General features: G+C 44.4%; 1 protein-coding gene across 1 annotated transcript in view; it reads left to right on the top strand.

Annotated features, from left to right (window-relative positions):
- Positions 1-27200, top strand: part of SEC16B (SEC16 homolog B, endoplasmic reticulum export factor) — a 284826-nt gene that overhangs the window by 26335 nt on the left and 231291 nt on the right. The window contains exon 4 of the mRNA XM_069231559.1: positions 10554-10674. Within this exon, the coding sequence (XP_069087660.1) occupies positions 10554-10674 (121 nt within the window). The remainder of the gene's footprint in view (positions 1-10553; positions 10675-27200) is intronic.

Raw genomic sequence — 27200 nt, forward strand, 5'->3', positions numbered from 1 at the left:
TCCCTGCTGGTGCTGGTGAGGCTCATGCGCCCCATGGGCTCCCTTTACAGTCAAAGATGGGGCTGCTGGAAGTGTAATGGCAGGTTGGATTGGACGGCGAACCTGGACAATATGGTAGCTGCAGGCTGCAGGGCTGAGAGCGTTCCCAAGCATACCCCCTGGGTGTGGCAGTGGTCCAGCGCAGCTGACGTGAAGCACTGGGGTGCTGGACGCTGCTGCTGAGTGGGCCTTCCCTTTTGGACATTGCAGCTAGTAGAGACAGAGGTGAGGAGGTGCGGTTGTTCGTTGGCCCTGGCCTGGAAGCGGACAAAGCAGCCAGGGTGCAGCTTCCCATTTAAAGAGCTTGGCTGTGATGTTTGCAGAGTGGTGGCTTCCCAATCAGGGGTTCTGGGAAACTGGTGAGGTCCCCTCGGGAGCCCTACTCTTTGCAGTACTGACAGGACTTGAGGGCTAGGTGGGAGCTGATGGACATTTGCTCCCCGTGGCGTGCCTGAGCTTGGCTGCAAGGGCCAACACACTTCGCTTGCGGTCTCTGACTTGGGGAGCGTCCGCGCCCCACACAGAGTAAGGAGTTGGAGGGGGGGCCTGCTGATGACCTGCCCCATGCCGGGGGGGGCCTACCGCAATTGAGAGAGTCGGCCCCAGTACCCCGGACCAGAAGGGAGCCTTGGAGCCGGCCACAGTACTTGTTCACTGGCCCTGGAGGTCATACTCTTGTCTTGGACTGTATAGAATGGAATTAGTGCTGCAGTTGAGCCCTTGACTTCATTGGCCCTGCGGCAGGGGAGTAGCAGAGCGGGAAACATGACTACAGGGGGACCAAGTGAACCAGGGCCACAGAGGTGGAGACGGCCCTGAGGGCACTATTACTTTAGTGAATCTCTTCCTTGTTGCAGTTGCCCTGCCCAAAATGTATTGGCAGTTCCGGCGACTGGACAGCTGTCCTTGGAGGCAGCTGTCACCTGGGTGCCATGTCAGGGCATTGAGGGGTGGGCTAGAGGAATGCTGATCAAGCTTGGTTAACCCAGTGCCTCCCTACTGCAATATCAGACTGCACCCAGGAGATGCTTCTCGCACCCTGGTGATAGTGGTGTCTTCTACAACAACAATGGTCTTGCTGCGGAGGGGTCCTGGCACGGTTGTACTATACGCTCCTGGTGACACTTTGGAGCGGTAAGTTGCCAGCCCCCAGTGGCGTGTGTGAGACTGTTGCCATACTGGACGTTCTCCTGTCCTGCGCATGACCACAGCCTTAACTCAGTGCATTCTTCTGTGTAAACTGAGGACTTCCCCCTCCCGAACAAACACCGCCAGCTGCGTGTGGTGCCCTGGGGCAGACAGGTCAGTGACCACGGGTCTCTACCAGCACCTTTGCTTACGGACCTCCCTCACTTGGTAGCTGGATTGGGGACAACAGTGGCTCCTTCTCCCAGCTAACAGACAGCTATACCGCAGCTTTGCTCTGGACATCGCCCGCCACCTTCGAACTGGAGAAGGGGCGAGACAAACCACCCTTGCTGTAACCAGCCAAGACCAAATTGAACCAGTATACCACATCGATACCGGACAAAAGTGGGCCACCAGGGGTCCCCCACTGGCGGTTGCGGATCATAACCCCACCAACATGTAAACCATTCTTTCTGCAACTCAGGACTCCATGGAGGTGGTGGAATCCAAAGTAGATGGCATACATGTTGACCTCTCCCTCTTACGCCAGGATCTACATAAAGTGGCCGAAAGAGTAACTGAAACCGAGACGCGGATTTCGATAACTGAAGATGAGATAGTGACTCTCAAGCGCAAGGTCTCCATACTAATGTCCACCACAACTGGATTCAAGGGAGGAAGATGCAGAAAACTGCTCTAGAAAGAACAACTTGTGCCTGGTTGGCTTTCCTAGGGGGTGGAAGTCTCTGGAATCTACAGCCTTCTGGAGGAGTGGTTTTGGTGCTGGGTTCCATCAGATAAATTATCTTGATGCTTTTATTGTGGAATGGGCACATTGTCTCCCTTGCTAAAAAAAAAACACAAAAAAAAACGCCGGGAGCCCCCCGTCCCGTGATAGCATGCATCCTTAACCACTGTGACAGGGATGTCCTCCTCCCAAAAGTCCTGAATCAACCAAATTTGCCATACCTTCACAATACAATACTCTTCTTCCCAGACTATACCAGAGCACTCCAACAGCGCCGCTGCTCCTTTGAAGATGTTAAACAGAAGTTCTGGGCACTTAAGATCCAATACATTTTCCTGTTTCTACCCTGCCTAAAAGTAATCTTTGTCTCTTCACCCTACCTCTTTGACACCCCTGAACAGGCTTGGGAATGGGTGATGAAACAGAGGCCGTTGTGACTGGCAAGCTCTGGTGGCACAGCAGAGCGAGGGACAATGGAATGCCCTGCGCCCTCCTTGCCCTGGCACTTCTGAGGAAACGCCTCTCCTGAAAGGGCCAATCGGGACACTGTGTAGCCCCAAAGTCGTTGAACCAGCACCCCACGGGTTTTAGAGGGAGGGGGCAGACGCAGGCAATTGGTGCTACTCTCTCTGATACTCCTATACTTTTTAAGGCCCTCAAGGGTGTCCTGGACTCGGAAACCTGACCACACCGGCCTGTAAACAACATATTGCAAGACCCTGGCCCTTCTGGGTCCTCACTGGGTATGTCTACTGTTTGGGGTGGCTCACCCTCCCTTGGTCCGGCGGCAGGGGGTGGTGAAGGGGGACTGAGACGGTGCAGATTATCATCTGATGTCCTACTCTGAATGTTGATTGCTCCTTTCAGGCAGTGTTATCCTTCTTATGGGCGACTGGAGTCCTCAACTGAGCACTACCCTGAATTTTGTTGTGTTATGTTTTTGTTATGTGTGACAGATGTTTCTGGGTTATAAGTATGGGGCGGGGAGGTTGGGGGTACGTTTTGTGTGGGTTGGTTTGCTGAGTTTAAATGTTTTTCTTTCAGGTGTATGTCACATAGGTTCTCCACCGTGAGTGTTACCAAGTCTGAGTTGGGTTCCCTGATGCTCCCCATTGACCTACACCTGCCTTGAACTGTCATTTCTTGATTCCCCCTCCAGATGGTTAGTCGGCTTTTGGAATGTGAAAAGTCTTCTGAACCGTAATAAGAGGTCAGAGGTGTTACGCCACATCAAAAGGTACAGACCTGATGTGGTCCTCCTCCAGGAAATGCATCTCCTGGGAACTACTCCTCCTTGGCTGGTTTGGCTATGACCGTGTCTTACATGCTGGCTTCTCCAAGGGCTCCTGGGGCTTGAGATTCTTCTGCATAGATCCTTTCCATTGACGATGATGGCCTCCCACGTGAACCCCCAGGGGAGATATATGGGGATCAAAGGGTGCCTGGAGGCCAGCCGGTACAACTTTATCTCATGCTATGTCCCCAGCAACTCCTACTTTCAACTCTCCAGGTGCTCCAAACTCTAGTGGTGGCTGTTCCTCCAGGGATAACCCTGGTGGCAGGGACTTTAATGTGGTCTGGAATCCCGAGCGAGACACGTCAGGCACTCTATGCTCAGCAGGATAGAGCTCTTTACAGGCTTAAACCCGTGGATGGACTCTCTTGGCCTCTGCGATGCTTGGCGTTTATGAATCCCCATGCAGCGCTCCTATACACATGTCTCCAGCACACAAAATTGAATACAAAATCCACCTCCTTTGGTTCCGGACATGTGACTTGCTACCACTGCAGTCTGTTCGGATCTTGCCATTGGGTATCTCTGATCATGCACTCCTTCACCTGGAGTGGGGCTCCTGCACGGTTAGTGCATTGCACCTGAGGAATCAGGACTGTGCAGGATTCATGGAGGTGGAGTTGCAAGTTTTCTTCCAGACTAATGACGGCTTGGTGTCCTCAACCGGGACTTTATTGCCGACCAGTAAGCCTGCTATGTGGGGCCTGCTCGAGGGATATATGAGGGGGAAGAAGCCATGCCAACTGGCACAACTGGTGTATCTGGAAGACCATACCCTTTCCTTTGAGCATCGAACTGGAAGTCCAGGGGCACTGTAAATTGCACCAGATATCTTTAGTGCTGGAGGAAAACGTTGACCCACAGGATACATGAAAACCTACCTGAGATCGCACAGGCATCATTCTATCTGGGCCACTACACAGCGCTACTGGACCCCACACAAAATGTTGTGGCCCCCTTCTTTGGAGCCACCCCCCGCTTTCATTCTCAGACTCTCTGGCCCGGGCATTGGATCAGCTTCTGTAGACCGAGGGAGTGAATATGCCTGTATCAGACCTATAATCCATGCAGACCTCAGGCCCTAATGGTTCCCTATTGAGTTTTTTAAATGGTACTGAACCCATCTGATCTCATAACTCGTCGCTCTCTATGCGGAGGCATCAAAATGTGTCTCCTTCCCCCCAGACCTTGATAAAGCCACTAAAGTAGTTATCCCCAAAGTGGACCGACCCACCGATTGTTGTTCTTCTTACTGGCCGATTTCCCTCATCTACTCAGATATTAAGATCTTCGCAAAGGTCTTGGAGATTAGATTGAGCCAGACATTGCCCTACCTGATCCACCTGGACCAGGGTGGATTAATGCCAGGCAGAAGCACGTGGCTCTGCATTCAGAGGGTGCAAGTGGCCCTATCACAATCTAATCGCCTAAACTACCTTCTGGTCCAAGTTGATTTCCAGAAGGCCTTCAACACAGTGTCTTGATAGCTGTGCTCCAACGAGCCAGCTTGGACCTACCTTCTGCAAACTTGTGAGTCTTCTCTACAACATCCCTACTGCTCAGTTCCGCATCAACAGAATCCTCTCGGTCCTTCCTGATATGCAGAGGCACTCGTAAAAGCTGTCCACTTTCGCCCCTATTGTTTGCTATTGCTATTGATCCGTTGGCAAGCCCCATGGGGGCGATGCTTGTGTTATGGGGAGGAGATGAGGGGATGGTGTGGCGGACATCATTTCCCTTTATGCGGACAATGCTTTACTCTTCCTAGGTGACCCACAGTCCTCCATTCCTAGATTCCTGGAAATCCTCTGTGTTTATGGAGAGGCATATAGTTTACATATTAATGTATGCAAATCACTTTTGGTGGTGGTGGTGGTGGCAGGGTGGGGGATGCCACTGAGAGGCACTGGTGCCCTGAGATACTGGTGTGACACAACTCCTTTAAGTACCTTGGTGTCCATATGTCTTGTCTCCTGGATCTGGCCTGGTCCCTTAACTTTATGCCCCTAGCTTCGGCTCTCGACCGAGACTTGCGCAGGTGGAGTCGACTACCGTTCAATCCTGTGGGGCACATTGTGGTCTTTAAAATGATAGGTCTCACCAGATACACCTGTGTCCTGACAAACTTTCCCCCGTCCAATCCCTCGGACTTTGTTTTGAACCCTGACCTCGAAAATGATGGCCTTTTTTGGGCAGGGGTGACATTGTGTGACCTCTGTGTGAGAATCCCCATTTGACGGGGGCATTGGCATGCCTGGCATCTACACCTACTTCCTTGTGGCGCACCCGGTCTCAATCAGCGAATGGTTTACTTGAGGATGGGACGATCCGGCATAACATCTAGATTTGCACCTCGTTGGTCTTAAGGGTATCCTCTGTCACCTCTTGTACCCAAGTGACACTGCTGTGTTGGAGAGCGGCATTGCACTCTTTGGTTGGAATCGCTGTCTTAAGGACATGGTGCCACTGTGGCAGATAACCTGGCTTGAGCAGGTGTCGGGGCTTCAGGGGATTGCCTATTGGGAGCGTATCGGGATCACATACAGAGGGGATATTTGCCGCAGTGTGAAACTCATGTCCTTGCAGGAAATGCAGGAGCAGTACAGTCTTTCCGATACACAGTTTTTCTGCTATTTGCAATTGCATCACGCTCTGTTGGTCCACCTTCAGGAGGATACTCAGATCCCCGAATACAGTCCTCTTGAAGCTAAGATATTGATGGGAAGATTGGGTAAGGGAGCCATATCACCGATCTGTTGGTCTCTGTTGATCAATGCCTTGGACCATTTTCTCCATCTCGAGTGGAGATGGGAGAGATGGGTTGGAGAGCTTAATGACTTAACAACAATGACTGGAGGGAGTCTGGTATGGCCCCAAGAGAACTGGCAACTTCCTCGCATCTTCCGGATGATCCAAATGAACTACCTTCATGTGACATGCCTGACCCCCTTGCGGCTTCCGCGGATGGACCACGAGACGCAGGCCATGTGCGCGAGATGCTCGCTCCCTGCCGCTGACTTCTTTCTCATGGCCTGGTCCTGCCCGTCTTTGGTGACCTTCTGAGAGGGAGTTGAGCACCAGTTCTCTGTCGTCCTGGGCCGCCACATTGACTTTGGTCACCGGGTGGCACTGCTGGGTCTCCTGGGGAAAGTTGGGGGACCAGGGGCTGAAAGAATCTTCATAGGGGTGGTCTCCTTAGTAGCCAAAAGGGACATCACCCACAATTAGAAAAGACTGGAGCCCCCCTCTCTTGCGGTATAGAGCAAGGGTGTTGACTGGTATGCATGCCAAGAAAAGCCAATATACAAGCCAAAAGACTGCCCTTGGAAACATGAAAATATATTGGGGGGTAGTGTGTGTACCATGGACTACTGATGGGATGATGATTTTGCTATTTATGACTTTATTTATGTAATGACCTGTCCTGACTTTTATGTGATGATACTGTCTTCTTATTGGTAGATTATACCTTGTAATGCTAAAAGTAATACAATTGTGAGGGGCAACCTGTAGGATTTATTATGGAGTTCTTTCCTCTACTCCCAGACTGGCTACATAAGCAATGGAGCTCTCACACATCTTGATGCCATAATGAGCTCTTTTTCTTGGCATGTACTGCCTGAACAGCAGCCGCACTCTGTTCAGAATCAGTTATTTGTCTACTTCTAAATTCTTCTCAGGAGTATAATTCTCTGTAAACTTGGCACACAAATTTTCCAAAACAGGCTGAATTATGAACAACTTGTCATGGTCTGGATGGTCCCAGGGCAGTGCTGCAGAATTATCACTAAAGTCCGATCAGCACTCCCAGGGAAGGGAAAATATCCAAATTATATGTCCCCCTCAAGGGGGCTGATCCAGGCCTCGGGCTCTTACACCACCAACCCAAAAAACAAGACATTCCTAGTGTCTAGTGGTAGCCCCACTTGTGTTTCATGGTGCATCATTGATGGATGGGAAGGGATCTATTTGAGAGATGAATCGCTGGAAAGGGGAGATTCTCCCTTTTTTTTTTAGCAATGCCTGTATCAGACCAGATGAGGGAAGATATCCCACCGGATGCGCACTGAGCTGCTCTTCGTTGTGCTGTCCGGTGGGATCTGAGATGTCACTGGTGGATGGGGAGGGGAAATGATGTCGGCACCTACAGGTAGTAACTTGGGGGGAAACCTTGGTGCAAGCATCAGAGGTTTCCCCTCGCTCCCTCTTATGACACAGAGTGCCAGGATACCCTTGCAGGTGTGTTTTACAAATACACATAACAAAACATCCTCTGCAGTTCGGTGTATTGTCAAGGACACCAATGAGTCATACTTCTTCCCCCGCACTAGAGGTGTTAAACCATTTGTTTCCACAGTCCACAACCGCAGATCAGAGGTCCTCTGAAGAAAGGGAAAACTGATCACTTTCACCTTTACCCAGAAGTATCAACTATAGCGCAGTTCTAGTGTCATTCACAGATGTGGTCCTCTGCCTGGCCCCCAGTGTAATGTTGAAATCCAGCGCTTTGCAAGGGGGGCGAGTTTTGGATCACTGCTTTTCTTTCATAAGTGCACCATTAGATGGGCAGAGGCTGAGAGAGTGAGGTTAGTACTAAGAGAAAATAATAGTAACAGTTTAGAATTATAGTCGGATTTAGAAGCCATTTTCCATTCAAAATAAGGTTATGGTTAAAACCCTTTTCTCTTTATGCAGTAGAGCTGGAATGATTTTTCGAGACGGGGTGCGGCCATTAACATTCCCTGACTTAAGTGCTTTGACTGTCCTTTCCTTGCTGTTGGGGTTTTTATTGAGATGTTTGTACTTTACTTTGTAAAGCAAACATATGTATATTTATTTGTGTGTGATCCACGTGTTAGAAATCCTCTGGAGAAACGTGGTCTCTTTTTCACTTGTATCTTGTCATTAGTTAAAATCAGAAAATACCCCAAACATGCAGAAAGAGACAGGAATAGTAAACACAGCTCCAACTTTTAAAATAATTAGCAGCTTTTCTCAAACGAAATTGCCTGTAATGAGACATTTTGCACTTGAAAGCATAGTACATTTTTCAGGATCAATAAATTAAGCCTTTTTCTTTGTTAATTTACATGTGAACTCCGCCATGGAATTATGGGGGTGCTGCAGCACCTCCCGTACCCCAACTTCCAACGCCTTTGCTTTAATGGGTTACGCTCATATGGCTTTCTGATCACTTTTTCAGTCACCAGGGTTTGCTTATTCGTCCTCTTAAATATGTAATATGATAGATAAGACCTTGAGAAAACAGTCCCTATGGTGTGCTGTAGCTTGCATTATAACACAAGTAGCTCCTCAATCTACAACAGTCACTAAATTAAACCACAGTACTCTAAGTCACTGCACAGACTGACCAGAGAATCCCTCACTCCAGCTCCATTTCAGCGCCACCCAGGAGTTCTAAGTAACATCAATTCTTTGAAAGCACAGGGCCACGAAACCCATAGTTATTGATAGCCATTGGACATTTCTTTTTTATTTCCATTTTCCATAGTGCTGCTGTGGCTGACAGCTGTTAGTGCACTTAGTATATAACAGTGAGTGTAAAGGGTTGCAATAACAGGCTACACTAAAGGGACGGCAGGAAAGGATACACTAGAGTGAAATAACTAAAAGTGACATTTAGTTCAGATGAAGTTGGAAGAGGTGTGTTTTTGCCTCTTTCCTGAAATTGAAGAGGTCTGATTGTGTCCTTAGTAGGGATGAGTGGGAGTTTCATAAACCGGTGGTGGCAGCAGTCAAAGATTGCTTTAATGCCAGGGTTATATTCAGCTTCGAAGTTTCCATTTGAAGATTTCCTTAGCTCTTTAGTCCCCTAAGTTCTCGTGAGTGGGTGAGGAGTGTTGCTGTGTATGATGGAGAGCCTTAAGTGTCAGATAGCCTATTTTATTTTTTATTCTGGCCTGACTTGGAAGCCAATATGCTTCTTTTAGCACAGGGAAGACGTGGCCCAATTTTCTCTTTGTAGGTGTAAGTCTGGTTGCAGTATGAGGGATCCCCTTGATGTCTGGGGAACACCAGCTGTATTAGTGTTACCAAAGTCTAATGGGAAGCAGACCAGGATAAGAGGAGTTGTATTCAGCTGTTTGAGTTTCCTTGACCTCAACAGGCGAGCTTTCATGTATAGTACGGTAAACCTATGAAATACACCTCCCCCTCCAATTCCTTAGCCCGTTTGTTGTGCTCCTGGAACATGATATTAAAGTGAAGACCCAGAGAACAAGGCTGAACATCAACATAAGTAAGACATCAAAACTCAATCAAATAGGACACGTTATCAGGGACTGAGTGTTTAATTAACAATCAATAGAAAATAAATAAGTGTGGATAATCATGTGGTCAACCTCAAAAAGGCGTTTGTAGGAGCGATGTGAGGAATGAACAGGATACCACTTGGCAAGCATTTAACATCATCCTGCCTGGCCTTGAGGACAAAATGCTCATGTTGCTGAGAAATTGTAGCAAATGAAAAGGCTTGCTTGCTTGTGTTCTGAATAGGTTTACAAATTAGGTACTGTACATCTCAACCTAAGAGGAATAGCTTGGGTATAGATCATGGATATTTTGTGAGTAATATGCAGCACCTAGCACAATGGTACACGGATGCTCTCAAAATCTGGAACAATGCATAAAAGTATACCCACATCCTACATTTCTTCCGTTCCAACACATCTGATGTCGCAACACACATCCTGTACAGCCCATCTCCCACACTTCACAAAGCAGTGTAACCAAAGTATATGAACATAATAGTGGAACAAGAAAATAGCAACACAGCAGTGCTCAACACTAGCCTGGAGGAAATGGGACACTCTGCTTTCTAGACTTGTTGATGCCCTTTGTGAAATTTATAACCTGGCTTAGTACTTACGACTTAATAAGTACCTGGTCCTTCCACACATGGACCAGCTGCCCAGGGTACCATTCCTAGACAAGTTTTACAATCCATCATTTATAAAAGCCCACTTCGTTTGATTGCAGATCACTGGAAAAGAATAATGAAATGTTCATACAAGCAACTCAGGCGCAGCATATAGCAACTAAAGGAAGAGTTACGAGCTAATGCTCACTAAACACTGGTAGAGTGTGCAAAGGAAGCAATGGTGTCAGCCAGGTGCATCTGTCGTGGTGGTAAATTTATCAAGTAGGTGACATTATTTGCTAGACAGTTGTCTGTACATCGGCTGTATTATTTTTGGATGTTCATCTGTATGGATGCAGACTGACATTATGGTTGTCTAACCTCTTCTAGCTCAGCATGATCAAATACAGTATCTGCTTTTTAACAGTCTTCGCTCAATTATCTCATTCCACCTTTGATTGCAGATTGGAAGCAGATGGAATGCTACAGGCAGCAGGGTCATTACTGGGACCCTGGGTACTATGGAGCTCACAAAGTGGAACAGGAGAACAGCCACCTTCCCTCCAGGGAAGGTGCTCTGTACAGGTAAAACCAGAGGGAAGTGGGAGGCTGGAGAATTGTTTGGCTAAGGGAATGTTTATAGTTCAAGTGTAATGTGAAGAAGGCGGTGAGTTTTGTGCTCCACAGATGCCTGCGGGATGTAGCCTGGTGCTGGTAAAACGTGTGGAGACCTTGGAGTTTTTTTACTGGGGGATGATCTATGATATTCACAAAAGGTGGAATATCTCTGCACATATACAGGATGCCAGAACACATTTTATTTACCAAAATAAGTCATATTTTTCAACTTAAATACCTAGAAATTATGTCCAGTTAGGCCATATCTAATGTTTTTTATAACCAGTTCGCCAACTTAAAAACCCAGTAGTATATTTTGTTGAAAACACTTCTACTAAAATGACAGAGTAAAATAAAAAAGGAAATGGTACCTAATACAAAACAGTATACCACAGTGCAAAGTGCCCCGTACCTTTAAGAACTTTGGAGCGCCGCACTATCACATGATGCTCAGCAACGAGCTAGCTAAGCAACTTGTTTTTTCCACCCAGTGAGGAAGCTCCACATTTTTTGTTTTTTTCTGAAGACTGCTTTTGGCTAATAACACCTTTTTTGTTTTCATTTGACATTATTTTATGTATATTTTTCTGGAAGAATGGCTCTTTGCCTGACTGAAAGTAGAAGGTGGGCTGGCATGGGTAGGTGGGTCCGCCTAACATCTGGGGCATTGCAGTGGCTGCAACTTATACTCCTTATCTGTGGGATTCCATGAATGTGTTTCTGTAATGTATGTTTGCTTTAACCTCCTGCCTCTCCAGACTCCATACCTTCTTGGTTTTCTCCTATAGATGATCTGATTGTGTTCTATAAGTTGTCGAAAGGAACAACAAGAAAGTTTAACACCCAGACAACATTTCCTTATGTCCACCCATCTGTCATATTTGAGATGATTCAAACAGAGCCTCAAGTGCATCCCGTTGTTCTCTTAGTTCCAGGATTTGTGGAACTTATTGTCATAATTTTCTTGATTCCTTTTTCTTCATCTCCTGTGAAAAGGCGTTGGGGGGGAAAGTGTGAACCTGTGGACTTGAATCCTTAGTTTCTTAAAGAAAAACCAGCAACACACTCTCTTGATGTAGTAGCCATAAATAAATTTAATGCTTCTGGCTCTGCGTCTTCCAATACATTGGAGAAGAAAAGTAGAAGGTGGTCTGGCATGGGTAGAAGGGTCTGCCTCACATCTGGAGGCATTGCAGTTGGTGCAATTTATACTTCCTATCCCCTGCCTAGCATAAAGCAGATACCGAGACCTTGAAACATTGGGTTTCAGTAAGAGAAGGGAGTTTCCAAACGTTTAAAGGCAAAGAGTGTATTCAAATTCCATACTGGAAGAGACACCTTCAGGAACACCTACAGCAGTTCTTTCAGTGCCAAAACCATACAGATGATTTTGGCTGCTACATGTACGGCCTTTGCAATGCAGTGACTTACCCACACCAAACTGCATCCCTTTGGGAGGGAGTCTTTTCTGCCATCTCCCAGCATATTCATAAAATTCAAAGGACAGTTGGGTGCTGGATGTTGTGCAATATGGGTGAAAAATCTGGTATCTTGTGGCTTGCTTCAAGATGCCTCTAAAGGGGATTAATCCTGCTAAGTTGGACTTGCCTATTCAGAAATGTCAGCCCCAAGAGTTTTCTCAAAGTTTATGGCAGTAGTTAAATATTTTCTTCATGGAAGTTTATTGTTTATAAACCTGCATTTAGATTGTCTAAACAAAACCTCGTCATCAAAAACTTTTCCACAGTCTGATGATAGAACTCATTTGCAAGCTGGATCTCCATCCCAGCATCAATAAATCAACACCAGATCCTACACAGTGTATCAATCACCTGGTGCAGAGCTGGACAAAAAAAGAGGAAAAGCATCTCCTTGGTAGGAAAGGGGTCTTTCTAGCTGTCAAAAGTGTCTTTAAATTCATCTGACTGAGCCTTCTTCAGTCAGCTAAATGATATGTATTCATGGCTTCTTGTATTCCTCCGATCTCAGATGCAAGGAAGCACAGAACACCTCTACACTTTACTGGAATGCCTGGCTAGGCAAAGGTACTAAAAGTAAAGAAATTAGGATGACTAAATTCAGTTGTCTTCCAAAGCCCTTCTGTCGCTTATTTAGTGGTGCCAGAAAGAGTCTTTTGACTGGAACTCCTTTTAGCTCTAATCCCAACAGTGGTGATGGATGCATCTCTGGAAGTCTGGGTAACACACATAAGCCAGTCTGAGGGCCCAAAGGTTAAGGTCTCTAGTGAAGAAGAATTACTACATCAACATATTGGGTATGACCGTGATTCATCTTTTTTAAATTGCTTTCTTGTGGTTATTAACACTAGACAACACATACACCATGTATCATTTGAACAAACAAGCAATGAAGAGAACTAGGGTGCTTCCCCAGGAAGCTCACACCATATGTCACCTGATTCTGGCCAGGGGCATTCAGCTGGCTGCAATGCATTGACTAGGTCTGTGGAACACAAAACAGAGACATTAAGTTGGTACTTATTAGAGTAGCACAAATGAGTTGTAAACAGTGATGTGCTCGCAAACGTCTTCTCATTTTGGAAAACGCCAGAAGCCAGTTTGTTTACAACAGAATAAAACATAAAATACCTGCTTATGGTTCTAGGTTTTTGAATCTTGATTCGTGGAGAATACCCTTTCAATGACTTTATTGAAAGAATGTCACCATGTTTTTCCTCCGATCACTCTTCTTCCCAATGTCATCACCAAATTCAGACTCAGCAAGTCTGACATGATTCTCATTGTTCCAAAATGGCTGTGTTATTATGGATATCTGAACCTTTTGCAGATGTATTTTCTTTCACACCAGAGGCATCTGAAAATGGTCAGTTCTCCTCTCCAGAATGTCACGTACAATTGTCCATCCCAGTCTTCCATCGCTGACCTTCCCTGCCTGGCTCCTAAGTTCTTGCAGTATGGCGCTTGAAACTCCAGGCGGTTATGAGGTAATCTTGAAGGAAGCAAACCCCCCTTTCTAAGTATCATTGTATACCGTGGAAGAGATTCTGTTTATGTTGTAGCAGCAAGTAGGCAGACTGGAGAACATGCCACAAATAAATGGTACTACCTTTGCTTATTTATCTGACTGAATATAAGTCTGACTTACGGTTTTCATTTATCAATGTACACTTAGCTGCTACCATTGTTTATTGTGAGTCTCTTACCCATGTATTTATTTATTATGCTTTATAAAGCCGCATGTCACTTTTCAGATGCTTCAGAGTGCTACAGGGCCCAAATGATAGAGTGCGCGGTCCCTGTTTGCGCTGAGGCAGACAGGAGCAGTGCGCCCTGTTCGAGATAATGCACTGCCCCCAGGGCAGCTGTGAGCTCTCAGCTGCTGTGGAGGTAGTGTATTAGCGTACTAGTGAAATTCAGAGCCGCTGCTTAAAGTGGACGCTCTGTCTTTCACAGTTCAGGCCACGCCCACCTGCACTTTAAAGGGAGAATAGAGCTAACCTGCTGGTGGGTGTCTGCTTGGGATCCACTTTCTCCACTCCACAGGGCTGCCCACAGGGTGCGCACTAACTGTGTGCCATCTCTTTATGGTGCACAATTGGTGTGCCTCCTGACGGCCTCTTTGCATCTGCACCCAGGTAAATAATACAGTGCAGAGGCAAAGTGTTTGCATGATTTGCATGGGGCCCAACTCCCTTGCAAATTAGGGAAATCCCTGTTAAAATAGCACCGGTCCTGTATGTGTGCTGGCACTATCTCTATTTCAGGAAGGGCCGCACAAGCGTCTGTGGCCACTTCTGTAATACTATAGTGCCTAAGGGCAGAAAAAAATCGAGTATACATGCCTATGTGGCCTCAGGTGAGCAAGAGTCTCGATTATTGAGTTGATGGACAGGAGTTGGGATCCTATTATCGTAGTATGCCCCTGATCCAATATTCTTTAATCTCTTCCCTCATTTGTGAAGCGATCAGGAAAAGGTGGCATAAAAACAGTTCAGATTCCAGGCCTTTTCTGAACAGCATGATAATTGGCCATTCCCTTGGAGTGAGATTCAGTGCATTCCACCGCTTGGAGCCCTATACTCCCAGCAACCTCCCTCCATTTTTCATTCTTTTGACTAATCGTTTGGTAATGAGGTTTGGTGTAATGAGCACAGGTTTTTATTTGGGGAGTACTGTAGTAAACTGTTTCGAGGTATACTGGCTCATTGGCTACTGTAGAGAGGATTTCGATTTTGGCCCCTCGTCTACTGCAAACCAGTATTGAGCTGTCAAGGCTGGTATGGTTTATTTATGTTATTGCAAATCCAGTCATGACATCCAGTAGTAGACGTAATTATTTTATTTATTAAATATTTTCTGGAAAGTTTAAGGAACCTGTCTGGCACTTGGGAATGCAGGGCCGTATTTATAGGCCAATAGTGCCACAGGAGCGTCACTTTTTGTGACGCTCCTGTGGCGCTAAGCACTGCACCGTATTTACAAGGTGGCGTTAAGCCACTTATTGTGGCTTAACGCCACCTTGTAAATATGGCCTCTTCCCATGCAGCACTGTGCGTGGAAGGGGCGTGCAATGGGTGTTGCTGTGGGCATGCCACAGCAACACCCATTGCATTTTGACGCTGCCTCAGATTTATGAAATTTCGGAAACCTGAGGCAGCACCAAAATCTAACCCCCCCCAGGGGTGGCGTTAGCAGGGTGTAACGAGAAGGAATACTTTTATTCCGCCTTGTTTTTTGCTTTTTCTATGTGTGCTGCATTCTGCAGCACGCATAGAAAGAGCAAAATGCCCCAAATTATTTTTTATGTGCGGGAAAGTGTCCCTTTCTGCACATAAACAATCATTTGAACATGACGCTTTGACACTTCTGTATGTGCTGCATTGTGCAGCACACACAGAAGTGCTAAAGCGCCATTAGTGATCGTCTACATGGCCCCCCTCGCTCAACTGGCTCGCCAACATCATCTCAGCATCATCTCCTACGCCGACGATACCCAGCTCGTCCTCTCCCTGACCAAAGACCCGCTCACCGCCAAAACAAACCTCCACGAGGGACTAAAATCTATCGCCGATTGGATGAACAACAGTCGCCTGAAACTCAACTCCGACAAGACGGAAGTCCTCATCCTCGGACGCACCCCCTCGGCCTGGAACGACTCATGGTTGCCCTCCGTCCTCGGACCCCCACCCACCCCTGCCAGCCACGCAAGAAACCTCGGCTTCATCCTGGACTCCGCCCTCACCATGTCCAAACAGGTCAGCGCCGTCTCCTCCTCCTGTTTCAACACCCTCCGAATGCTCCGCAGAATTTTCAAGTGGATTCCAACAGAAACCAGAAAGACGGTGACCCAGGCCCTCGTCAGCAGCAGACTTGACTACGGCAACGCACTCTACACAGGCATCCCAACCAAAGACATCAAACGCCTCCAACGTATCCAAAATGCCTCCGCCCGACTGATCCTCAACATACCCCGCCGAAGTCACATCTCCCCTCACCTAAAGGAACTCCACTGGCTCCCGGTAGACAAGAGGATCACCTTCAAACTCCTGACCCACGCTCACAAGGCACTTCACAACACCGGACCCTCCTACCTCAACACCAGACTTCACTTCTACACCCCAACACGTCAACTCCGATCCGCCAACCTCGCCCTCGCCATCGTACCCCGAATCCAGCGCAAGACATCCGGCGGCAGATCCTTCTCCTTCCTCGCCGCCAAGACCTGGAACTCTCTCCCCACATCCCTTCGCCAGACCCAGGACCTCCTCGCATTCAGAAGGCTCCTCAAGACCTGGCTCTTCGACCGATAAACCAGCAGCACTCCCCTCCCCCCTCCCCCCCCCCCCCTCAGCGCCTCGAAACCCTGACGGGTACATAGCGCGCTTTATAAATACTATGATTGATTGATTGATTGATTATATGCAGGAAGCGACACCTCCGCACATAAACAATCACACCACTCAACGCAGACATCCTTGCACAATGGTGCAAGTATGCCTGCTTTGGCACTGGCAGCTAAATTTAGCACCAGCGCAGTGGGATTTGCAGGGGTGCGCCATATTCAGTTAAATACAATGCATTTCTATGTTTCTAAAGTGATGCAGCCCGGCGCCGCCAATTTTGGCACAGCACCACACTGCACCACTTTTCAATAAATCTGACCCCAAGGGCCTGATTTAGATGTTAACAATAACGGGCCGCCGTCGATTTTTCAACTGAAAACCTGTCTACCGTCGCAACGATCCTCCCACTGTATTTAGATGTTGGCGGTCCCATAGCCGAAAGCCTTCATGCGAACCACCGCCTCCGCCAAGAAACACCACCCACGTCGATGGCAGGAGAGGGAAAAGTGAATGCCAGCAGGGCCCCAGCCACACTCCCGCAGTACAGATTTGAATGTGTCTTACTGCCAAGGGAAAAGTGGCGGTCCGACCTCCACATCTGAGTTGGAAGATTGAGGGGAGAGGAGGTGAAAACTCACGACTGGACAACACCTGTCATCACTGCTGCCACTGTCGCACGGAGAAAACACAATCACCCTCCGTCACCAGACTCGCAGGAAGGGATGCCGCATTGCCAGGGTATGTTGGTAGGTTCGGACCACTGCCGGAACACCCATGTCACAGTAATTTTTAAATCACTGTTGCATACGTATGTCGGGGAAACTAGTTGATCAGACACTGATGGGGACACACTGGTGCACAAAACATATCGCACACACACACATGCCATTGTGGTGTCATTTGTCGTTGCCAGATGAATGCTTGCACCACAATGATGGTACACTCACACTTGACAACGGTGTCCATGTGTGCACATTGCAGGGGGATCTGTACTGCTAGGTTTTTGCTATCTGTTGTGTATATGAGTCATTACGTGTATGTGTGTGGATTAGCTGGTCGAGGTGGAGTTAGATGGAGTGGGTATGTGTGTGTGTGGATTGGCTGGTTGAGGTGGAGTTAGCTGGAGTAGATGATCTGTATGTGTGTCACTTGCATGTGAGACCGACGTTTTGTATGTTGTGTTGCCATGTAACACTTTCAGGTGAGTGTTGTATGGTGGAGGTTGTCATGATGTGTGTAGTTGTGCTCGTGTGTGACTTGATTTGTGTAGCTGTATAGTTGTGTTGGTTGTTGTGGTTGTGCAGTGTGTGGACGTAGTGTCAATGGTGTGTATGTTGTGTTTTGGATGAATGTCAGTGTGTGTTTTTTGGCATGTACGGATTGTGTTGAGTTTGAATTGTAATGGATGATGGTGTGTATGTAGTGCGCTGTGTAGTGTGTAGTGCAGGGGGACACATATGGCTAAGGTACAGTGTATGTGTCACTTACCTCTATTCCATCTTCCTCCGTCGGCAATCCATCACCAGTCCTGCTTGCAGAGCTGTAACATCTAAATACGGCAGGTGGAACACCACTTCACAGTCTTCTCGGGTCCACTGCCAACGTGGCTTGGCAGTAACACCATCAAGATCTAAATCAGGCCCTAACTATTATGCTTACTAAAAAAAAAGAATACACTTCTTAGCCAATGTACAGTAGTGATTTGTAACTTCTGTCCGAAGGATCAAGAGTTAGTGAGATTCAAGCTATAAGTACAAAGGAACCATGGATGGTTTCCCATAAAAAAAGTATCTTTAAAAATGAATCCTTCTTTTCTACATAAAGTTATTTCTGATTTCCACAGTAATCACTTCTCATCGTTGCCTATCTTTGCTTGTATTGTACCTCTGCAATGGAAAGTTCTCTACACTCCAGTAATATTAAGAAACTTTACAGTTACTGTTTAGATATGACAAAAGAAATTTGTAAAGGCAAACAGCTCTTTATAATTTATGGATCTATTCAAACACGCCACACCTCTTGTAAATAAACTACAGCTCAGTGGTTAACCTCTTTTTTAAAATTCTTTTTATTGAGCAATTCATAATAATGATTCAGACACTAATATATGGAAGAGCCATGATGATTTCAATTTGATAGAGATGAAAAACTGTTACCTAAAATGTCATTTTACCCAACCCAATAAATAGTATAATATACTTATCAAGGTGAAAAAAAACAGAAAGTGCTGGTACCTCAAAGTTATATTTGCTCACCCGAAATTTATACATATACGATATCCAAAAGTCAGATTGCCTGCCCCTTAAAGTGCTAACAAAGAAATTGCAACATGCAGATTAAAATGTCTTACTTTGCCCTAAATAGGCTAAATAAAATGCAAACCTTCTCCCTACTACCTACTTTATACTCGCAATTTATTTATATATATTTATAAAATGAACACCATACGGTACCATACTAATTTGCTAACGTAAATCGCTTGAAGGGTAGGGTGTGTTAGCTACATCATTATTAACTAACCCCCATATTTTTGTAAATTTAGCTTATTGAGCTGCACATTTGGCATAAGCATCTTCAAACCTCTTGACTCTTTCCATTTTGGCCAACCAGAGATCAAACAAAGGAACCTCCTCAATTCCCCAATGCTGAAGAATCAAGCTTTGTGCAACTATTTTACCAATATATACCACGGATTGAACACTTTTGCCTGACTGCTTAATAAGACTCGAAAAACCAAACAAAGCAAGCATTGGATCATGTGGTATGACTGTCTTGGTCAATTATGTAAGTTCCTGGAAAACCTTACCCCAAAATTCTTGAATATGCAGGCAAGAGAAGAAGATATGGCGCCACTCACCTGCCCCGTCTAGTTTACATTGAAAACACTGTTCCGGGACTGTGACATTCATTCTGTGCAGCCTGTGTGGTGAGTAATAGGCCACCCATCTTAAAAACATCCACATTCTTCTAAAATTGGCGGCCCGCAGGGTTTTATGCCCCCATTCTGAAATATCTTTCCAATCTGACTTGGTGATCAAACATCCTGTATTTCAGATGATTTTAATCAATTCCTCTACCAAAGTATTTGGAGTATTTACCCTTATGACTCAATACTAATTACCCATACTGGTGAGATGACTTTTATATAATAAGCGTAACAAAGTATGTTTTTCGGGGCTTGTAGTCGTGTATGTGGCCAGCAGAAAGCTAAGAATCTGTAGGCCACTAAAGGTCAAATATCTTATATTGGTCTCTAAACAATGGCTTATTTCCAACCAAGCTAAAACACCTTTCATTATTAATGAAATCACCAAGTGATTTCTGTTTGCAGAAGTGATTTCTGTTTCCACTGAGTAATGATACCCCAAGCCCGACATTCCTCTAGGGAAGTCCATGCATGACATCTGGGAATATCCCAGATTCGAAACAAATGATTTAACCGATACCCTAATGAATGTAGAAACTTATACCTAGTATGTTTGGGTCCTTTGAGGATTTTTAAAAAACAAGGCAATGCAATGGAAGACTCTCTTAACATCTGTATAAAAAAAGTATCTATGGCATGTGTGTTATACAAGATTTGAGCTGAATAATTTAGGAATGCAGCATGAGGCAGAGCTAGACCACCTCAGATGTGCCTAATTGTAAGACCACCATCTTTATCCGGGACTGTTTATTCTGTCAAATAAAATTTAAAAACAGTTGATTAAGTTCCTTGAAAAAAGATTGAGTATTGGTAGTAGGTAGAGCGGAAAAGAGGAAGAGCAGTAGTGCAAGAATTGACATTTTGATTACTGCTACCCGGCCAATGATCAATAGGGGAAGATACAACCACCTATCCATCAGCCCCTTGATTTTATGTAACACTGCCTTTTAATTAAGATCAAATAATTGAGAAAAGTCATGAGTGATGAAAATGCCCAAATATCTTATGGGACGCTGGGAGGCTTATTGAGGGTGTAGATTGATAGGAAGATTACTGATAATGGAATTTAATGATAATATTTCAGTTTTTTGTTGTTTGACTTTGTAGCCACCAACCTCAGTAAAAGAAGTGACGATTTTCACCAAATTTTTAATATTTTCTATACTTGGACGAAGATATTATTATTATAATATTGTCAGCAAAAAGCTTAATTTTGGACATCCCTGGTATTGGAGACCTAACTGAGACATCATTACGGATTTTAATAGCGAGTGGTTCAATAGACAGGGTAAATACACTGGGGTCAAGGAGCAGCCCTGCCGCATACGCCTATTAATGGAAACCTGTCCGGCTAAGATTGCTTTGATAACTACTTTTGCTGTAGCCCCTTAGTAGAAATTACACAGGATGTCTACAAATTGCGTTGGGAATCTAAATTTGATAAGTAAATAAAAAAGCGCATCCCAATTAACAAGGTCAAAAGCCTTTTCGGCGTCAGCCATTCCAATGGCCGCTTTGATGTTGGTCTTAGAAAAGTAATCAATTGCCTGAGTCAGGAAGGTGGTGTTATCCGATAATTGCCTCCCAGGTAAAAAAACACACTGATCCCGGTGAATTAATTGATTAGTTATTGGTATAATAAGTGGGGCTAGAGGCTTGGTAAATAACTTACAGTCCAAATTAAGCAACTTGGTCTATAAAAATTAACGCCCAGAATGTTTTTACCTTTCTTTGGAAAACTAACGATAACAGATTTCTTGAAAAGAGTTGAAGCTGATTTACCCACCCTAAACTGATAAAATAATCTAACAAGAAATGGTACCAACTGTTTGGAAAAGATCTTAAGTATTTCCCACTGGGATACCATCACTGCCACACGCCCTGCCATTCAACATATTATTCAAAGCAAGCATAGTCTCGGGCCCCCAAATCTCTTCTAGCATGGCTTCTTTCTGTTCTAATGTTACCTGTGGGAAATTGATAAGTAAAAAAAAAAAATTCAACTTATAGTCAGGTACTTCCTCTCTTTTCCCATAAATCTTCTGATAGTGTTGTTTAAAAACCCCTGCAACCTCATCACATTTATCAACTATTCACTGTGCCTCACTGTTAAGGTTAAAAATCCTCTTAATTGTCTGTTTATTATTCCGAACCTTTCTTCACATGTTCTCTGTTGGAAAGCCTGATGGCTACCAATACCTTCAATTTAAAAAAAAAAAATCTGCCACAGCCTGCCTAGCTTTTATCTATTCACTTTTCTCATTTTCAGAAGTTATGAGCTTTGCAGCGGCATTGTCTCAAACCCTCTGAAGTGCCTGTATTTGAACACCCCTTTCTTTATCTTTGTACAGCTGATAAGTAATAACATGGTCCTGGAAGGCAGCTTTAAATGTTTCCCATACCGCCATATTGTCTACTGTGCCAGAGTTGATCTTAAAAAAATCTTCAATAAAAGTACGAGTTTGTCCAAGCCAGATTAAAATAGTTAAAAAGTCTAGGTTTATTTGCTATTTAGAACTTTTCTTAATATCAACGCTGGCTGGTATAACAACCGAAATGGCAGAACGGTCTGAAAAAGGATTTGCTATAATACTTGCTGTTAGACACTGTACTAGCTTGGTGACCAAAAAAAAACGATACGAGATGCTGAGGAGAAGTGGCGTGAATGGCAAGTATAAACCTTCATTGAGGGAAATCTGGAACACCATGGATCCCTAAAACAAAGATCCCATTTCAGTGTCTGAATTAAATGGAGTGTATGTGGTTTCAATTATTGCTTGGTACTATTAGTGTCTAGTGCCAAATTCTGGATGAAATTTAAATCCCCACCCCATATTATTAGGCCATTTGCTACTGTCACCAGATTGTAAATTTGAGTTAACGGCTCTATATCATCGGAGATAGGACCGTAATAGTTGATTAAGTTCATAAGATTGCCATCTGCTACAACTTTAAGCCATAACCAGTGCCCCTTGACATCCCTTTTAACATCATTTATTTGCCAGTTAGCCATATTGGCTAAAAGAATGGCAGCCCCCCTAAGTGATGCCGCCACAGATGCATAAAAAGCATATGAATATTCTTTAGGGTTATTAAATTTAGGAGCATTGTCCCTAAAGTGAGTTTATTGTAAAAAAAATTGCTGCCGGTTTAAACATTGTTAGCCAGATTAAAATTACACGGGCTTTCTGTTTATTCAGAAGCCCGTTTACATTACAGGAAATTATGTTAATGTATTCATTAACTAAGTCTGCAACTGCAGAGTCTCTGGTCTGCTGAAAAATCGCACTACACACTCAATATTGGGAGATTGACCCTCCACATACTGACCCCTATATTGCTCTTCCAACTTTTCAAACGAACATTGCTCATTTGACTTTTTCGCCCCCGCTAACGTGATCCCCCACCTCCTGAAGCTCGACCCCACCCAAAGTGCTCACCAGCCCCCTTGCACTCTCCCCTCCAAACTTTTGGTTCACCACCCTGAATTTGATGGTGCCCTGACATTGCACCCTAATGCACTCTTGCCCTCCCTCCACTTTCCATTAAGATAGAAAATCACAAAATCATCAGAGGAAGAACAAAGTATACAAAACTGAGCCACCATCCCTGCAAGAAGTCAAAATACAAAAAGCTCACCAATCAAACATAGAGATCTGACTCCTTATCAAAATGTTAAACATCCTTTCAAACAAGACTTATGTCTTATCCTCCCGTTGACCTATAATAAGTCCATCATTTTAATTTTAGCACTGGCCAAATGTATGGTTGCGTATGTAATTTGGCATATTAGTGATAATAGAAAATTGTGTTCTGAGATTATGTACATGCTGTGAAATGTCTTCCTTTTTAGAGAGAATACCAGTGGTTAAGAACTAGAAGTAAATTTAAGTAACCTTTACTTGTAAAGCTTTGGGGAGTCCAGTACTAGCCAAACTTGAGCGAGGTGGGTGGCTCTGGAAAAGAAGGCCTCACTTGTTGTCAAATACAGGTGAAATCGATTGAGTTAGCAGAGTGTAAAGGCTGAGATAACTCGCCCAGTGCATGTAACACTGGCAGGACATGGACAGATGGGTCAGTAAATTGGAATTGTAGTCCCAGCACAATAGAAGTTGAATAAACAAGAATGCAGCATAGAAGCAGAGCTGGGTAAAGTGGATTGTGAATGAGTAGAGGTAATGCTGAATATCCTAGAAGCTAGTGGAGAGAGTGAAACAACATTTGGAATGTTTGAGAAGGAATCCCAATACAGAAAGTAGAAAATACAGCAAATAAAGTGGAGAAATTTGTTTAAGTTGAAAGCCCTTGTTTAAATAGGCAGACGCCAGGGCAAAGTAGAAGCCTGTGGTTATGCCTTACAGTCGTAAATAAAAATAGGCATTGTGTAGTTGTTCTTGAATATGACACTCGCTGTTTGTGTAAGTTATTGGTTGTGTCTGTAGTATGATGATGTGCGATCCCATGGAAAGTGCATGAAAATCTAAGCAATCTTACATATTAGGACATATTAAAAATCATGTACATCAAATTATTAAGAGGCACCTAAAACGGCGCAATGTGTTCTTTGACCAATTGTTCACTTTGACATCTGAGCACAATGGTGTAACATACAGACAAAAACATTTCCAAATAAATACACATTTTCAGGAACAGAATTTATGCTACTCTGTTGGTCCATCAAATTAATTCATTTGATTATACATCAAAAATGAACTCACTAAAGACATTAGATTCAAGATAATGGGTACTTCTAATAGCATCTCTCCAAATATATAGGCGGTCATTCTGACCGCGGCGGGCGGCGGTCACCGCCCGCCATGCGGTCACCGCCGAACGGCCGCTCCGTGGTCAGGAGACCGCGGATGCCATTCTGGCTTTCCCGCTGGGCCGGCGGGCGACCGCCAAAAGGCCGCCTGCCGGCCCAGCGGGAAAGCCCCTGCAACGAGGAAGCCGTCTCCGAATGGAGCCGGCAGAGTTGCAGGGGTGCGACGGGTGCAGTGGCACCCGTCGCGATTTTCACTGTCTGCAAAGCAGACAGTGAAAATCTGTATGGGGCCCTGTTAGGGGGCACCTGCACTGCCCATGCCAGTGGCATGGGCAGTGCAGGGGCCGCCAGGGGCCCCACGACACCCGTTCCCGCCATCCTGGTTCTGGCGGTGAAAACCGCCAGAAACAGGCTGGCGGGAAGGGGGTCGGAATCCCCATTGCGGCGCTGCAAGCAGCGCCGCCATGGAGGATTCCCTGGGCCAGGGGAAAACCGGCGGGAAAACGCCTGTTCCCCTTTTCTGACCGCGGCTTTTCCCGCAGCGGTCAGAATAGCCCTGGAAGCACCGCCAGCCTGTTGGCGGTGCTTCCGCTGCCCTCCGCCCTGGCGGTCAGAGACCGCCAGGGTTGGAATGAGGGCCATAGTCTTGAATATCAGCTTTTTAATGATTAAAGGAAGGGTATACCTACCTGTAGTTTACAACTTGCCTCATCACAGGCTCTACTGAAGAGGTCAAGGAAAATTTGCTGTTGTAATCAGATTACACATAACCACAAGTACGTTTATAGTTTAAGTTGAAAGTTATAGCATTTGTTCATTGGAATCCTGCACATTAGGTGTATTGTTTGATTTTTTTTAAAGTTCCATTAATTGATCTTTTATGCTACTATTGTAGATATCCACTACCATCACCTTTATGTGCATTGAAATGGTCAAGTGTAAAAACAGTGATATACAAGTAACACCAGTAGTCAGTGAATTTAGGAGCTGCCCTTTGAGAGCTTGCCTTGGAAAATTGTGTTCTATGATAAAAGATGTCTTGGCTGTTTTGAGAATACATTGTCGTTCTTTAGTGATTTCTTTATTGATGTATGTACATTGGATGAATTCTATAGGAACTCTTTTCTGTGATGAATATATATGCTATTTTTTAAAAGAAGATGGATTTATGAACAAGAAACGTTAAGTATAGGACTTCAGAGGTGCCTCCAAAACCATAAGCTTATGTTTATATATTGATTGGGTAAAAAGTGCAAGTATAGAGTGCACCCTGTATAACTAAGACAATATTATCTATGATTATGCCTTTACTGAAAAAATTACCATCAAACATTTGACTGCAGCATTTTCATATTTTCTTTTCAAAAGCAGTAATCAATGTCATCTAGTTTCAAAGCCATATAATGCAGTTTGTCATGTAAGCCACTTTCAGAAGTGACTGAAAGATCAGCTTCCGATCTTGAAGATCCTTTGATGAGATTTCCAATGTAACTAAAGATGATTTTGATTTGATCAATGAAATATATACTCATTTTGAAAAAGGGATGGTTAACTAATTTTCTTAGTGTTGTGGAAAATGTCACGCACGCACTCATTGCGTGATATTTACAAAGGTGAGCCAGAGGTTGTTTTGGAGGTTTATGAAGATGATATTAGAGCAGAAAGACCAAACCTTTTTGACAAAAATGTTTCAGAATAAGTTATTATTCAATTGGTACACTAATGATATTTAACTCACTTACATCTGAGTTTGGTCCCTTGTCTTCTTTGAAGCTCATTGTGTTTTTTTCTTCTTTTTGCCTGTTCTATCCTGTTGTTTTTCTTTCTGCCTCATAGTCTTCTGCCAAAGCACTGTGCAGAAAACTTCTTTTTTAAATAGCTTGCTCACCAGATGTTCTTATTTTCTTAACATAAGTTGTCTTATTTTCTGTTGAAAGTGTAGACTGTCTAGATGTGGGCTTTTCTAAGGTATTGTGCAAATTTGTGGTGTTTCCTCTGGCTCATCTTGTCTGGCTGTTTTTCAGTTTGCACATGCATCTTCAGATAAAAGTCAGTGATCCCTGTTTGTGCTTATTTAGAATCAATTCCTACTTTACCACTTTGTTTTACTTCAACCTATTGAAATATTGAGTATCACCTTATTTAACAAATGTTCCGATAATTTTCACTGTTAACTCCCTTATCTCCCTTAAACAAATGCATGTTGCTTCAAAACATACTACCCTAGTAGCAGGCAGTAATCTGAAGTTGATATGCTTCTCTTTGTGCTTAAAATGTATTGGTCTTCTTCAGGGTTCATTGAAAATGTATGTTAAATACTTTTGCATATTCATATAAAAGTATCTATTGTACTAAGATAAAAAAACAACATATCCTACTTGCCAAAGAATGCATATTTAATTCCTAAAGTACATAATAGTTAACACTTAACATTATATGCTACCCATCCTTTGTGATGAGTGAAAGAAGCATACAAATAAATAGCACTGAGTACACAATCCCTACTCTGTGTTTTACAGGAAAACAAAATGACAGAAATTTGGGCAGCAGCAACAAAATGAATCGAAACGAGGAAACAGTGTGCCTAGAATCATATTTCAAGAGATGAAATAAATGTCCTTGAGGCATCAGACACTTTGAAATTGTCAGTGAGTAACTTTCCTCCAGGAACTATTTCAGCTCATTGTATTTGAGCCACAAATAAAAAAAAAAGTTACTTTGAATTTTACCTTCTGGGGTCCATTTTTTAGGCAACAGAAAAGATTGAAATGGCAGGTACAATTTGAATGACTTAAATTAGGAGTGATACACATGGTAGTGAACTTGACTTATTTGTTGTTAAGACTACTGTTTAAAGCAGTAATAAATGTGTCCTCTCACACTTTCCATATCACAACTTGCATTTTTTCCTAGGGCTGTTGATTTTTTTTCAGTGATGCAAAAGATTATTTAAAACTCACTTTGACTGAATCCTGATG

This window comes from Pleurodeles waltl, chromosome 4_2 (assembly GCF_031143425.1).
Source record: "Pleurodeles waltl isolate 20211129_DDA chromosome 4_2, aPleWal1.hap1.20221129, whole genome shotgun sequence".
NCBI classification, from domain to species: domain Eukaryota; kingdom Metazoa; phylum Chordata; class Amphibia; order Caudata; family Salamandridae; genus Pleurodeles; species Pleurodeles waltl.